The sequence below is a fragment of the Myotis nattereri genome, assembly GCF_964212035.1.
Source record: "Myotis nattereri genome assembly, chromosome: 14".
NCBI lineage: Eukaryota > Metazoa > Chordata > Mammalia > Chiroptera > Vespertilionidae > Myotis > Myotis nattereri.
The window spans coordinates 26552146-26567472 of NC_138089.1; the positions used below are offsets into that span (position 1 = coordinate 26552146).

Genomic DNA, 15327 nt, shown 5'->3' on the forward strand with positions numbered 1-15327 from the left:
GCTGGCTACAAGATAATCTCATTAGATCTGGGAGGTCATAAAATGTCAGAGAACTGGGTTTGAATTTTGGATCCACTGTGTGATTTTGGACAAGCTGCTCAACCTCTCTTAGCTTTATTTTCATTACCTGTAGGTCACTGGGGCCTCTGCTTTAGTCTGGGTTTCTCTGGGGGCACCTCAGCTGGGGCAGTTCTGCTCTATGTGTGTCTTATTTTCCTCCTGGAGCAGCAAACTAACCTGGAACATCCTTCACATTGTGATGGCAGAAGCAGAAGACGGCAAGAATTGAGGCTTGCAACTGGCACATCATCCCTTCTTCCTCATTTTGGTGGCCAAAGCAAGTCAGATGACTAAAAACTGGTGCTGGGAGGGTCCTACAGAGTTATATGGTGAATAGCATAGACACAGGGAAGAGTGAAGAATTGGGATCATTATTGGAAACATATCAGAAAAAAAGTATGGTGGTAGTAATGAGGGAAGGTAACCAGAAAACTGTTTTCAGAAACTCTCACGATTGGGAAATCCCTATCCCAAGTCCCCTTGTGGTCTCCCTGACCAGCTTCCACTTCTGCATCTCTAGAGCTGAGGAGCGCTCCATTTCCTGGGGCAGATTATTCAGATTGGAGGACTGGAAAAAGTTCTTTTTGGTACTTGATGCCTTTTTGCTTCCTCTCTTTGATCTGGTTCTGACATGTAGGTTTTCAGTCCAGCAGCCATTCACATAATTGAGGAGAGTGCACTGGTCCAGTGGTTCTGGTATCTCAGCCCCTGAGTGAACCAGCAGTGGGCGAATAAGCCCAAAGTGGAGCAGGACCATCAGCCCTGCAACAGGCTGCTAGAGTTCCCCTAACTGGAGAGACATACTTGACACCTTCCCTCCCTTACCCTACATATCTAGTTCCAGGTTAAGTCTAACGGGTTTAGTCCCATCACCACCCCAATACTCTACTCCACCATCATTTCTCCCTCTCCACTGCCCTCTTCCTTGTCTGAGCTGCCATCATGTCTTCCCTGGACCACTGAGTAGCCTTTCCACTACCCCCAACCTGCCCCATAATCTACCTTTCTCACTGTGACCACAGTAGTGTCTTAATGCAAATATGCTCCTATCACCCACTACTAAAAATGTTTCCCCTTTAGGCACATCTTGTTCTACACTCCGCACCCAGCCTCCGCCTCCATGACCATCTTTCAGGACCCCCAACATCCCCTACATCTAGTTAATTGTGCCTGTCCCTTCAGGCTTCTGTTCATCTGTCGCTTGCTCAGGGAACCCTCCCTGGTCTCCTTGACAAGGTCAGATCTCTCAGTAACAAGCTTTCTTCGCACCACAGACTTCTCCTTTGCAGCATGTATCAGAATCTCCAACCTTCCATTCATTTCTGTGATTACTTGCCTAGCATCTGCTTCTCCAGTCTTCCATGATGGTGGGCCAGTACACTGGCTGGGTGTGGGTGTAGGAGTGATTTGTACCACTGCAAGACTCCAATGGTGTAAATGCAACCACAGCAGATTTCAAGCTACCAACAATTGTGGCTCACAAAGTCCCTGCAAACTTAATAATCGGCTCTCATGGGCTGGTATGAGCTAGCTTTAGGATACCAGTGGGGCAGGCCTTGTATTCTATGATCAATAAGATAACTGAAGGGCAATATTCGGTGAAGGAAGGAATGAGCAATGCTGAAATTTAAATGAACCTCAGGATGACAACTGCTGTTTCCTGAAGATAAAAGATTTTGACTACTTTGAATGCCCAAGAACAAAATAAGGGAGTCATGTCATTTCTGTTCTCTGAGGACTGTTTAGATATTTACTTAACAAACATGTCTATATTGGGCACAAATCCAAGTGCTTTACATATACTAACTCATTTAATCTTCCTAATAATTAAAAGGTAGATTCTATTAGCATCTTCATTTTACAGATAAGGAAACTGAGGATCAGAGTAATTTGCCATCATGGTGCAGCTGGGCTTTGAACCCAGGAAGTATGACTGCAGAGTTCACATCCCTAAACACTATGCTGTGTTACATCAGGACTAGCTGTGAAATGAGATATGGCCCATATTTCCCTTGCTCTGCCCTGAGGACATGAGTAGGTGATTTTCAGGTCATTGCACCTCAACAAAGAAAGAACAGAATGGAAAGGGTCCAGAAATGTGCCAACATGATGGGAAATGTGGGGTCTTCTGGATAAGGACAGAGTAAACAGATTAAGGCTTTTCAAGAAATGGGCTTTATATACTTACTAAATTCTAATAGGAGGAAATTGACCTGGTCAACTTTCATAAAGAGAAATATTAAAACTTGAGAGGTGAGTTTGGGACATTAGTAAATGCACTATGTCCTCCAAATGTAGTCTCACTTCTCCTCTAAGACCATCCTAAAAGATGAAGATAGTCAGGACCATTTTAATGAACTAAGGGCACCAAAGCTTAGAAGTTAAGGAATATATATACCCAGACCCACAGACCTACCCATTGGCATAATGAGCCCAGGTCCCCACCAGAGGATGGTCAGCCTCCACCTTCTCATGCTGTTCAATGTTACTTCCCAAGCAGGTCTCACAGAATCACAGCTGTTCAGAGGAAGTCAATTCCTGGAGCTAATTATGCTGAGCAGCAGTACAAGGTGAAATGTAATTAGATTCAAAGGAGGTTTACACTGATTCTGTGGTGATAGCCTAATATTGCAATAACAAGAGTTGGGAATGTGTTTCTAACTTTTGATGTGGCTGTTCATTTAACAAAGGAACTCCTAGGTACTAAATGCCTACAGTGTACAGGGACTGTCAAGGTTAAAGATGAACTCCTTCCTTTATTGCCCATTCTGTATGCAGCATTGAGAATCATCCCAAAGGAAATGAAAGCACTGATGTGGAATTTTGCATGGGAGAGAAATGGCACTAATATAGAAGGAAAGGCAAGGACAGTCAGATTGTGGGGTAATTCTGGAAGCCAGGGTCCTCAATTCGATTTTGTCCTATAGGAGAAGAATGGGCAATGAAGACTTTTTAGTAAGGGATTGACATCATCGTCATCATCATCACAATAAAAAAAATAGCTACTATTTACAGAGCACCTACTGCCGCCCAAGGCTTTTAGCCCCCATACCTACCCCCTGAGGTAAGAACTAATATTAACCCTACTTAGCAAAGAAGGGGCCTAAGGCAAGGGATAACACATAAGGGGCAGAGCCTGAATCTGAACCCACATCTACCTAAATTCTGTTTACCCTCACCCTAACACTCTGCAGCACCTTTGCTTTTGAACACGTCCAGGACAACACGTGGGGATATAGGTTAGGGCAGTGGTCGGCAAACTCATTAGTCAACAGAGCCAAATATCAACAGTACAGCGATTGAAATTTCTTTTGAGAGCCAAATTTTTTAAACTTAAACTATATAGGTAGGTACATTGTTATTAACTTAATTAGGGTACTCCTAAGGCTTAGGAAGAGCCACACTCAAGGGGCCAAAGAGCCGCATGTGGCTCACGAGCCGCAGTTTGCCAACCACGGGGTTAGGGAGCCACCAGCATTTAGTTGGGTGGTTGAAGGCATGAGAAAGACCAAATTTAAGAGGAGAGATAGGAAGACCAGAGAAGCAGGGAAAGAAACTGCAGCTGAAGCAGGCAGTGTTAAGGAAATCATCCAAGTGCGAATTTTAAGAAGGAAAGAAGGGAATAACAGTGCAGAACACTACCTAGAGGTCAGGCAAGATGGGGATGGACAAGGAACTATAGGCTTTGCCAAATTAAAAGGGCTTCGGGGATTCACAGACAGCATTTTCAGAGGAGTGGTGGGGGTGGGTGCCAGATTGCTGTGGGCTGAGAAATGAGTGGGAGGTGAAGATAGGGCTGGCAGCGTGTAAACTTACTCTTTCAAGAAATATGATAGTGAGGGGCAGGGGAGGGAGGAGACCTGAAAGGGGAAGATGATGGCAGGAAGGGTTCTCTAGGGGGATAGAGATGGGAAGAGACTTGAGCAGTTGTAAGCTAGAAGGATAGGAAATGCTGCAAGACAGGGAGGCTCTCTCTGACACTGGCCCAGAGGAATGGAGAGCACAGTGGGTGGCTTAGTGAGAGCTCACTTGGCTGGACTTCTTCAGGGCTGGGAAATGATGGAGGTGGATCTGATTATCTTGGTAGCCCCTTGAAGATCTGACATTCTTTCCCCTTTCTTCTTTCTCCCTTCCTCCCCTCCTTCCTCTTTTGCTCTTCCACAAATATTTACTGAGCACCTACTCAGTAAATATGCAAGGTCTTGTACTAGGCTCTGTGGCTATTATAATAAACAAAACAATGTACAGGGCGAGGCAAAAGTAGGTTTACAGTTGTCTGTATGGAAAATAATACAATCCTATATAATAAAAGGCAAATATGCAAATAGACCGAATAGCAGAACAACCAGTCGCTATGAAGTGCACTGACCACCAGGGGGCAGACACTCAACGCAGGAGCTAACCCCTGGTGGTCAGTGCACTCCCACAGGGGGATTGCCGCTCAGCCAGAAGCCAGGTTCACTTGGTGGTGGTGGTGGTGGTGGGAACCTCTCCCGCCTCCACAGCAGCACTAAGGATGTCGGACTGCCGGCTTTGGCCCACTTTCTGCGAGCCTAAGCCGGCAGTCGGACATCCCCTGAGGGCTCCCAGACTGTGCACCGGGCCTCTAGTAATAAATAAGAATACAAGGATAAACTCTGTGTTTCATGTACTCACAACTGTAAACCTACTTTTGCCCCACCCTGTATATCATCCTTACAATTGAATGGGGAGACCAGCATTAAACAAGAATGTGCACAAATAGAGTATGTGTGTGAGTACACATTGTATGATAGCATTAATAATTGCTATGTTTACTGAGCACTTCCAAAGTAATAAGCACTTATAAGCATTTCTCACCCCTTAAGAAAGACAGGTCAGAAAAGAGAGGCACAGAGTGGTCAGATGACTTCACACAACTAAGGTAAGTGGAGCATGAGATCAACTTAGATTTGCCTGCCTTCTGGCAGGAGCACTTAACTGCCCCGACTCTCTGTGTTTAGAGCAGTGGGCACCAGGATGAACAAGATCTGGAGGCGTCCCCACCCTCGGGGAGCTCACAGTCCCTGAGCATGGGGGGGAAGAAACCAAGAGTTCATTACTCCCTTTTTCCTCCAAGTGTGGTCCCTGGACCGGCAGCATCCGCAGCACCTGGGCGCTTGTTAGAAATGCAGAAGCTCCAACTCGGGACCAGGGGACTGACCGCAGTGTAACAAGACCCGCGCGTGCTTGGTGTGCACTTTCCAGGTGGCGAAGCCTGGTCTAGAGCCCACTGCTCCGATTAGAGATGAGACACCCTGGCTCAAGCCTCTGCAGGTCAGAGATGGTGGAACTTCAAGGCTGGGTTTAGGAACCCAGCCTAGGCCTGAATGGGCGGTTCCACTCTTGTCCTAGGAGGCCCGCGGGTGGGACAACGAAGGGGAAGCAACGCAAGGTGCTCAGAGCATGCACGGTGCTCCATGGCGCTCGGCGCGCGCGGAGCGCTGTCGGTGCGCATGAGGTGCTCGCAGGCTCCGGGGCCGAGCCCAGCGGAGGCGGCGTGGGCGCCCTGAGGGCCTGGCCGCCGCGCCGCGCCCCCTTCCCCGCGCCGGGCCGGGTCAGCCCGGCCCCTCAGCTCCACCCCCTGCCTCCCCCTCCCGCCCGCTCGCGCCTCCTGAAAAGCCTACCAGCCCCGGGCGGCGGCGCAGAGCCGGCCCGGCGCACCAGGCAGCCAGTGCGGCCATGACGGCGGAGAAGGCGCTGCCTCTGGGTAACGGGAAGGCTGCAGAGGAGGCGCGGGAGCCTGAGGCGCCAGGGGGCGGCGGGGGCGCAGCGGCCGTGCGGGTCCCGCGCGACAAGGCGGTGCACGAGCGCGGCCACTGGAACAACAAGGTGGAGTTCGTGCTGAGCGTGGCCGGGGAGATTATCGGGCTTGGGAACGTGTGGCGCTTCCCTTACCTGTGCTACAAGAACGGAGGAGGTGAGGTGGCCGGCGCGCGCGCGCGGCCCTGGAGAGGGCGCGGGAAGGGGGAGCCAGCCCGGTGGGTGCGGGGAGGCTGGGCGTGAGCGCGAGACCCCTCCCGCGCCTGCGTGTAGCGGGGCCCTGAGGGGAATGCCGGCTCTGGGCCACCTGGCGCGGGAGCTGACCCCCGCCGGGCGCACCTGCCCAGCGCGCATGCGCACGTGCTCTTCGCACCTCCGTGAGCCGCCTGCCGGCGCAGCACGTGATGGCCTGTCTGCCGCCCAGTCCAGGAGGCTTGGCATTTGCGACCTGTACTGCCTTTGGGGGCGGGAGACAACCCCTTGGAGCCTCCGCTTTGCTAACTGGAAACCTCCATGAGGAAAAGGAGCTGGCTTTTGAGCGCTTACTGAAACGCCAGGCTCCATACTGAGCATCCCATTGAATCTGTAGACTCATCTCACCCATTTTGCAGATGAGGAAACTAAGGGTCAGAGAAGTCACTCACTTAGAAACTGTGATAAAGATGGTGTGCTGATACCAAAGGCCTTGTTTTTAAAGTAGGATTAGATGGATAACAGGGAGTACTTTTTGGTTAGGCTCTGCTGTTTGATTTCCTGCCCAGTCTTTCATTTGCTCTTAAGGCCCTCTCTATGGCCTCCTTTTGGGCCTCTCTGGTGGAAGAATTGGCACCAAGCAGTTTCCTTTACTGGTCTCACAATCACCCACGACAAATAGCAACAACGTTGATTTATTGTTTAAGAGCTGCTTAGAGATTGGGGGTTGGGACCCAGGAAAGGGAGGTGATGAGATAATCCTTTGTAGTAACATCTCCAACTAAGTTTGGTGGAGATGCAGCAAGTGCATCCTCAAATCTCTCAGTTTAAGAAATGGGCTCCAGACTCCAGGAGCCCCCACCTGTCATTATTATCAGAACAGCCAGCAGGACTGAGGCAAAGGACCTTGTAAAACTTTATTGGGTGGCATAGTTTCCCCCAGACAAAGCCTGTATCTATGTATTCTTCTCCGTCTTTGCTGTTTCCCTGCCTCTCCAGCAGATCCCCCGACCTCAGTGAAAGTAGCTTGGAGTTGGCCGGCAGGGACCATGCTGTTAGGCTGTGTGGAGCAGGATTTGATGTGTGAGCAGCTGTAGGGAACGCAGTCAGGGTACTGCTTAGCCTGAACCCTCTCTTTGGAGACATTCATCCTGAAGGCACAGGCTGCTCCATGCCTGCTCTACACTGGCAATGACGTGGCTGCTGGTGTAGTAGCGTGGCAAGGGGCAGAGAAGCAGTGGGCTCCGGGACCCTGAATGTGCCTTGCACCCTTAGCCATGGATCCCCCTTCTCTTTGCAAATTCAGCCATCATAAGCGACATGTCTGTTTAGAAACATGTGCAAACCCTTTAGAATAGCCCCAGACAAAAATTGTTTTAGCATAATATTTTCATGCCAGAAATTTTTATGCCAAAACTAAAAGCATTTCTAAAAGCAGAAAACACGATAAGTTGGGTTCATTACAAATTCTGCCACAGATTTAAAAGGTTGTGGTGAGTAAAGTTTAAAAATTAGTCTTTTTTAAAAAAAAACTCTAACTTTCCAAGATTCTCCATTGGGTACACAGATATCTTGATTTAATTGAAACAGTCACCTTAAGTATTACTAGCTTTGTGGATATATAGGCCAAAAGGCTTTTAAAAGTGTCATTTGTTAGGTTCTAGAGCAGTGGTTCTCAACCTTCCTAATGCCACGACCCTTTAATACAGTTCCTCATGTTGTGGTGACCCCCAACCATAAAATTATTTTCGTTGCTACTTCATAACTGTAATTTTGCTACTGTTATGAATCGTAATGTAAATATCTGATATGCAGGATGTATTTAGGCGACCCCTATGAAAGGGTCGTTCGACCCCCAAAGGGGTCACGACCCACTGGTTGAGAACCGCCGTTCTAGAGGATTCACAAGTAAATTATAGCATATTAGGAAAGCTGCTGCAGCTTGTTTTAATCACAAGTTTAAATCCAGCAAACACCCTTTTATCCCCTTTCAGACACTTTTGGCCTTCTAATATTGTTGGGGTATCTGTTTATCAACTGTTTACCTTTTTAAAAAATATCCACACAGCTCTACTCATAGATTTTAATGGTAGTTTAAAGTATTTCTTTTCTACTGTGAAACTTTAAAAATAGTGTCTTGCACAGAAAAGCTAAGAACCTTTCAAAATCTGGTGGATATGGTTCTATTATCAGGATTAATCAAAATTGTTGCTATTGATCCTGCAGTTAGAGAGACTTCATTTAGCAAAAAGCAATTTCAGTTAAAGCCTTCATTTGTGAGATCAGATGGTGGGAAATGGCATGTGTTTTTCATGCTTTGTTATGAGAGAGAGAGAGAGAGAGAGAGAGAGAGAGAGAGAGAGAGAGAGAATGAGGGATTTGGAAAAATCCCTTTCTGGTTATAATAGCTCATGTTCGCCTCAGTTATTTAATTTGTTTTACAGAAAGGCACAGGCAATGGATATTGTGTTTCCAAATAGGAGTACTAAGGCTTATGGTGGTCTTTTCTCAGAGTCATCCAAAGCCAGCCTTTCTGGACAGATTCTTGCTGCAAACTCTTTATAACTCAACTTCATACCTGGGCCTCAGGTATAGGCGCCTGATATTGCTCATTGCATATCTCCTTAAGATTACTTTTCTTTATGAAGAAGCTATTTTGCAGGTTATTTCCAAAGTAAATAGAAGAAGGGGTCCCTTCACCTGGCCTTTTGAAATTACTTTAGAATAAAAAGGAAGGATGCAACATTCAGAGAGAATGAATTTGACCTATGCTGGAGGGTGAAATGTAAAAACAAAAAAATCAAGCAATGAAACACTTTCTTTTACATTATCATCTTATCTACACAATAATTCTGTGAGATAAGCGGTATAGATATTAGGGATTAAAGCCCCATATTACAGAGGAAAAAGTTGAGGCAGGGAGATGTGAGATAGATCACTCAGGGTAACAGGTAGCAGAGGGCACAAGCCCAGGCCCACATTTTCTGACTCTGGTCCTCATCCTGGCAACCTGAACTCAAGCTCAGAGAACATTTTGTCTTGCCTGTAGTAGGTGCTTAGTAAAGATTTCTTGTGCTGAACATAAAATGGTGGGAGCAATTTTAACCTCATTCCCATATTTTGCATCCTTGCAGGAGCATTCCTGATTCCCTATGTGGTGTTTTTTATTTGTTGTGGAATTCCCGTTTTTTTCCTGGAAACGGCTCTGGGACAGTTCACGAGTGAAGGTGGCATTACATGTTGGAGAAAAATTTGCCCTTTATTTGAAGGTAAAGATTGAGTTAATCAGAAAATAAAATTATGCCTGAGTGATGTTAGGTTATGACAAGTATGTGAGGTGGACAGAGATTTAAATCATTCCCTTTCTTGTTCTTTCAGGCATTGGTTATGCAACACAGGTGATCGAGGCCCATCTAAATATATATTACATTATCATCTTGGCATGGGCCATTTTCTACCTGTGCAACTGCTTCACCACCGAGCTCCCCTGGGCCACCTGTGGGCATGAGTGGAACACAGGTATGCCCGCAGGGAGGGTCTCTCTTCTGGTCCTGCTGGAGGACCTGGAATTGGGGGCTGGGGGTGTCTTTGTCCTGGAATCAATCCTGTCCTCTGGGCTCTCTCTGTGAGTCCAGATTCCACTGAAACTGTAGGTCAGTTCTGCACTGGGTCTGGGTCCATGCTGTGGGTTGCAGTGCTGAAACCTAAGCTGAGCCCTGGTCCAGGAATTGGCCTGGGTAGAAGATGATGATGCTTTTTCTTCGCTTTGCCAAATACAGAGACTGAGCCCTTTGGGGGCAGAGTGGGGCCATGAGGGATTCAGACTCTAATTTCAGCCCTGCTTCTCTAGGCATTGGATTTTCCTTTGTGAAATGAAGGGGTTAGCTTAGGGATTGCAAACGGGGCCAGTAAGCCAATTAGGCTTTAGGTCAGTGACCAGCAAATGTAAAAAAATTTATTTGACAGCTCAAATTGAAAAATTGGAAGACTTCACGTGAAAATCCAGATTTCCAGCTTCTCTGGAAAAAATTGAAAAGATCTGGCAACACCAGACCCACATTCCCACATTCTTGCTTGGCAGCAATGGTTGTAGCAGAGAGGCAGCTGTTACCTTTGGATGAGGCCACAATCCTCACCCAGTCCACTTTGCTCATTTACTTTACCTGTCCAACACAGGTAGATATTTGAATTCACTATCCCACCCTCCCGCTTGAATAAGTTACTTTTTAGCTTACTTTAGATTCTAATTTGGTGTGTGCTTTTCAATTTGTCATCCTTTCAGGACCGAGTCATAATCCAGAGAAGGCAAATTCATACCAACTCATATCTGTGGTACCTATGCTTAGAGCAGACATCACTAATCAATTGTAGAACTCTTTCCTTTTGAGTTTAGCGTTGACCTCAGAACCCTTCTCAGCAGTGCTCCAGGCAACTACTGCCTTTTGACTGAAATTGACATACATGCTGTAAGCTATTCACCATCCCTGTAGTTAGGTTGTCCCTGGAAGCGGCCTGTCATCCTGAAGGCTGAGCTATGGCAAGATTGGGTAGGATGTTGGTCACCAGCAGAAGGAACAGCAGGTATTAGGCCTAGAAAGTGCTGTGAACTAGCTTCTAACCCTGCATAGCTTTGCCCTGCTCCCTCTCCTGTTGCACTTTGTGGACTTTTCACTGTCTCTTTAGGGCCCTGGTTCTTAACCTTTCTTTGGCCAGGGATCTCTTAGAGATGTTTATCAAATTAAAATTCAAGGACATATTCTTGGAGGCCTGTGAGTCCTCCATGATAATTTAATTGTGTATGTTTATTTTGAGGGTACTCTAAAAATATGCACAGTTCTGGATCATCTGCGCAACACCTTATAACAGGAAAGTCAGCATATTTCAGTGCCTGACTTTATTCGTGCTTACAATTAAAGATGTATTCTTGGTAAATAGGATGATGGCAGCCCAGGGGAAAAGAGCAGAGAGATATTTAATTCATAAATGGTACATTAGTACTAAATGAAATTCCAGTTGAGAACACCTCAAGTTATAGGAATAAAGGTTTTGCAAAAGCATGAACAGAGAAAGATGGTGATAGAGTTGAGTCTCAAATAGTGCATGGAAAAATAGGCAAGCCAAGCCCAATATAGACCCTGCCTCCTGCCTGTCAGTTCATTTCTGTTGAAATCCATTTAACATTACAAAATGACATTATCTTACACACCGGTTTTATTTGAATTGTTTTGGGTCTGTAGTTTAGTTGGTATTTATTGGTACATTTTAATTCTAGTTTTATAGTTGTATGAATACTGTAATTACAAAGACTTTATAACTCGTTATTTTTTTGTGCATGATTAATGATTATCTTAATAAAAATACCTTGTTAAATTTAAGTGTCTGAGAATGTTTTTTACTCTAGAAAAAAAAAAAAAAACTTTGAGAAACACAATTTTAGAGACTCGGACAAGCCTTTGACAGGGAAGTGGAAAAAGGGGAAGGAGATTCGGGAACAAGGCAGGAAGAAAGTTTGATAGGGCACATTGAGTGAGAATAAGAGAGAAAAGGCTCCCTGCCCCCCAAACTTTTCCTCCTGTTTGACTCAACCAGACCAAGCCTCTCAAAACTGTTTGTAAGTTATTGATTTTACCCCCACTGTTCTTTGAGGCGTGTTTACTTGGAGCAGTTGCTCCATCGACTCTGAATGTTTTCCCAGATCCAGCCCTTGTGGAGGTTAATCTTGTATTTCTTGTCTTGTTTTCACTGTAGAGAAATGTGTGGAGTTCCAGAAACTGAACATGAGCAACCACAGCCATGTGTCCCTGCAGAATGCCACCTCTCCCGTCATGGAGTTTTGGGAGTAAGTGGAATCTGACTCATCTCCCTTGTCCTGTGGGGGGCACCGTCCTTGTTCTGCTCAGTTAATATTGCCCTCACCCGTGGAAAAAGCCTGACCCTTCCTCCAGTCTTGCACTTCCTGGCTTCCGTGGGCATTTAATGGTGCTGGGAGCCAGAGTGGACCTCTTTAGAAGCTCCCCAAAGGGACAGCTGAGAGAGATCCTTTCTTGTTCTTCGATGACATGTCAGCATGCCTAGTTGCTTGTGAGGGCAAGAAGTGATTGGTAAAATGATGCCCAGTTTAAAAATGTATTTTTAACAAAAGAGAAGATGTTTGCAAAAATCTTAAGTCAAGAGTACATTTAGCCTGGAAAGCAGACCTCTCCAGGGGGAACAGGTGAGCTTTCTTTCTATAGCTGAAGTAGATGAACTTTAATGGATAGAGGTTATCGAGAGGCAGGTTTCAAATGTGCTTAAGGAAGAGCTTAGTCTCACAGCCTTGTCTGTAAGTACTTCTGAAAGTTGTGAGCACTCATCCCCAGAAGTGTTTGACCAGTGTAAGGCTGCTGCCAAGTGTTGTTGGGGAGGTGTCTGAATCCGCAGACATTACAGGCAATAATTGTAATTCCCGAGAGATGGGAATTTTTTTATCTATGTTCCAAAGGGGCTTATGACCTGGGAGTTACTAGGCTGCCACATATGGTTGTATTAGTTGTTCACTGCAGACCCCTAGCGGGGCATTATTAACACTGTGGAGCGTGTGCTCCAGAATTGTGCAGTGCCAACCTGCATAACTGCACAGGATGGCCCTGATTTAGGAGCATCTGCAGTAAAAGTGGGGTCCCTTTCCCACGGTATTCAAGAGGCTTCCTTTGTGGGTCAAAGGCTGGCTGAATGCTTTCTGACTCTTTTTCATCTGAAAAAAATCTGGTTCATTGAAGAACCTCCGCTATCGTATTGCTCATTACTAGTAGCATAGAGGAGCAGTGATTTTATGAGTGATTTTTATTTCTTTCCCAGATACCATTCCTCTCCTCCTCTCTTTAGAAGTCATTATGCTGAATTTAGATTTATCATTCTCATGTTAATGCTATATGCATATTCGAAACCCAAATAGTACCCAGGTCTTTCTTGTATGTTTTAAAATTTTACTTTAACGGTACCCCTTACTTACATTTTTACAATGAGATGAGACACTGTGGCTCAAGCCTTTGCAGGTCAGAGATGGTGGAACTTCAAGGCTTGGTTTAGGAACCCAGCCTAGGCCTGAATGGGCGGTTGCTCAATATTGATTTAAAGATGTGTCTCTATGATACGTGTAGCTTTGGTTCATTCTGTTTTTCCTGTTGTATAGTATTTCAATGTATGAGTAGACTTCATTGTATTTAGCCAGCTCCTCTGGATGGGCAATTAGACTATCTCCACTTTCCCACTATTATTAAGCACACTGAGTACTTCTTTGCTGTGCTTCTCTGTTTGCATAAGTGAAGGTTTCTAGTCCATATACCTAAGAGTGGAATTGCTGGGCAGGAGGGTGCATGCGTTATCAGTTTTATCAGATAATGTCAAATTGCTTTCCAAAAGGACTACTTTAATTTTTTCTCCAAGCAAGAGTGTGTGAGAATTTCTACTGCTCTACATACTAGATAGTACTTGGTCTGGTCAGAGTTTTTAAGTTTTGCCAGTGTAATGGGTATGAAATGGCATTTCTCTGTTTTATATATGCATTCTCTATTTACTTGTGAGATCAAACATCTATTCATGTTTTTTATTCTCTATTTGGGTTTCCATGTCTGTGAACTTCCTGCTCATAACCTTTTCTCTGTGGATAGTTTGTCTTTTCTCACAGGTAGAAAATCTTGATACATTCTAAATATTAGTATCTAGGCTGCAAATGGCTTTTCATAGTGTATGGCTTTTCTTATTTATTTATGGCATATAGGAGTTTCAATTTTACTGAAATAAAATTTGTCGATCTTTTTGGTTTGCATAGTTGATGTCTTAAGATATATTTCCTTAACCCAAAGTTGTAAAACATTTTCTTCTAAGAGTTTTAAAGTTTTCTTTTTTCACATTTATGAGTATGATCTACCTGGAATTTTGTTTTTGCATGTGATATGAAGTAGGAATCCAGTGTTTTAAAAATAATAATTTCTCCAGCAATATTTACTGATCTGTAGGACTATCTTCCATATATTGTTTTCCTAAAAGCACAGGTCTCTTTGGGGTTTTGCTGTTCTGTTTCCTTCATCTCTTTTGCTAATTGTGTGACACTACACCTGTAGCTTTAGTGTAAGTCTTGAACTGGTGAGGCAAGTTCCTCAATTTGTTCTTTTCCAAAATTGTCTTAGTCTTCTAGATGAATTTTAGAATCAGAACAAACAATTCTGTGGGAATTTTGGTTGGGAGTATATTGAACTTATAGGTTAATTTAAGGAAAACTGACATCTTTTTAAAAAATATATATTTTTCTTGATTTCAGGGAGGAAGGGAGAGGGAAAGAGAGAGACAGAAACATCAGTGATGAGAGAGAATCATTGATTGGCTGCCTCCTGCGCACTCCCTACTGGGGATCGAGCCCACAACCCGGGCATATGCCCTTGACTGGAATCAAATCCAGGACCCTTCAGTCCACAGGCTGATGAGCCAAACCAGCTAGGGCAAAATTGACATCTTTATGCTTGAGCCTCTCTGTCCATGAACATGGTATAGCCCTACCTTTATTTAGGTCTTTTAAAATTCCCAGAGGAGCAGTGCTATTTAAATGTGGTCTGCAGAGGAGCAGCATTAGAATCACCTGGTTGGAAATGCAAATTCTCCAGCTCTTCCCAGACCAAATGAGTCATAGCCTCAAAGAGAGGATCTATATAATATAGCGCCAGAGGGGTGGCTGCTGTGGTGGGTGGGTCTGTGTGGCCTTTTCCAACCCCATCAGGTGATGATTTCTCAGAGGACTGTCACAGAAACTCCTTTTGGACCTGCACATTTGAGGATCTGTAAAACATGGTCTCTGTGCTCCCTTAGAGAACCCATCCTAAAATCCCACGCTGGGCAAGGTCTCTATGTAATTACTGTTGTTTGCACCATTCATTTCCTTTGTAACATATATGGAAAACCTCAATTAAGTAATTATTTATGCAATATGCTTGTTTATTGTCTGAATTTCCCATAGACAGTCATGATGCAGCACCTTTTCTGGTTTTACTCACCACTGCTGGTCTATGGAAGGCCCCCAGTGAAGGATTACAGGATAAATGCATGAGAGACAGGCAGGGAGGCAGTATTTCCTAGAAAATACTACAAAAGCAGTGTCAAAGTGGGCTCTGGCAAGAATTCATCCTGTCACTCAGCTCCCCAGCGACAGCCATGATTACTTCCAGGATCCCTTTACAATCCATATCACCTACCCATTTGGGCACAGATTCAGGAGGGGACAGTTAATCTGTGTCTGCAGGTGTCCCTGGACCTTTTTGCCTG

The 15327-nt window shown here is 45.1% G+C and overlaps 1 protein-coding gene across 1 annotated transcript in view; it reads left to right on the top strand.

Moving 5' to 3' along the window:
• Positions 1 to 5757: 5757 nt before the first annotated feature.
• Positions 5758 to 15327, top strand: part of SLC6A11 (solute carrier family 6 member 11) — a 104116-nt gene continuing 94546 nt past the window's right edge. Inside the window, exons 1-4 of the mRNA XM_081105732.1 lie at positions 5758 to 5998; positions 9168 to 9302; positions 9412 to 9552; positions 11782 to 11872. Of these exons, the coding sequence (XP_080961858.1) occupies positions 5761 to 5998; positions 9168 to 9302; positions 9412 to 9552; positions 11782 to 11872 (605 nt within the window). The 5' untranslated portion in view covers positions 5758 to 5760. The remainder of the gene's footprint in view (positions 5999 to 9167; positions 9303 to 9411; positions 9553 to 11781; positions 11873 to 15327) is intronic.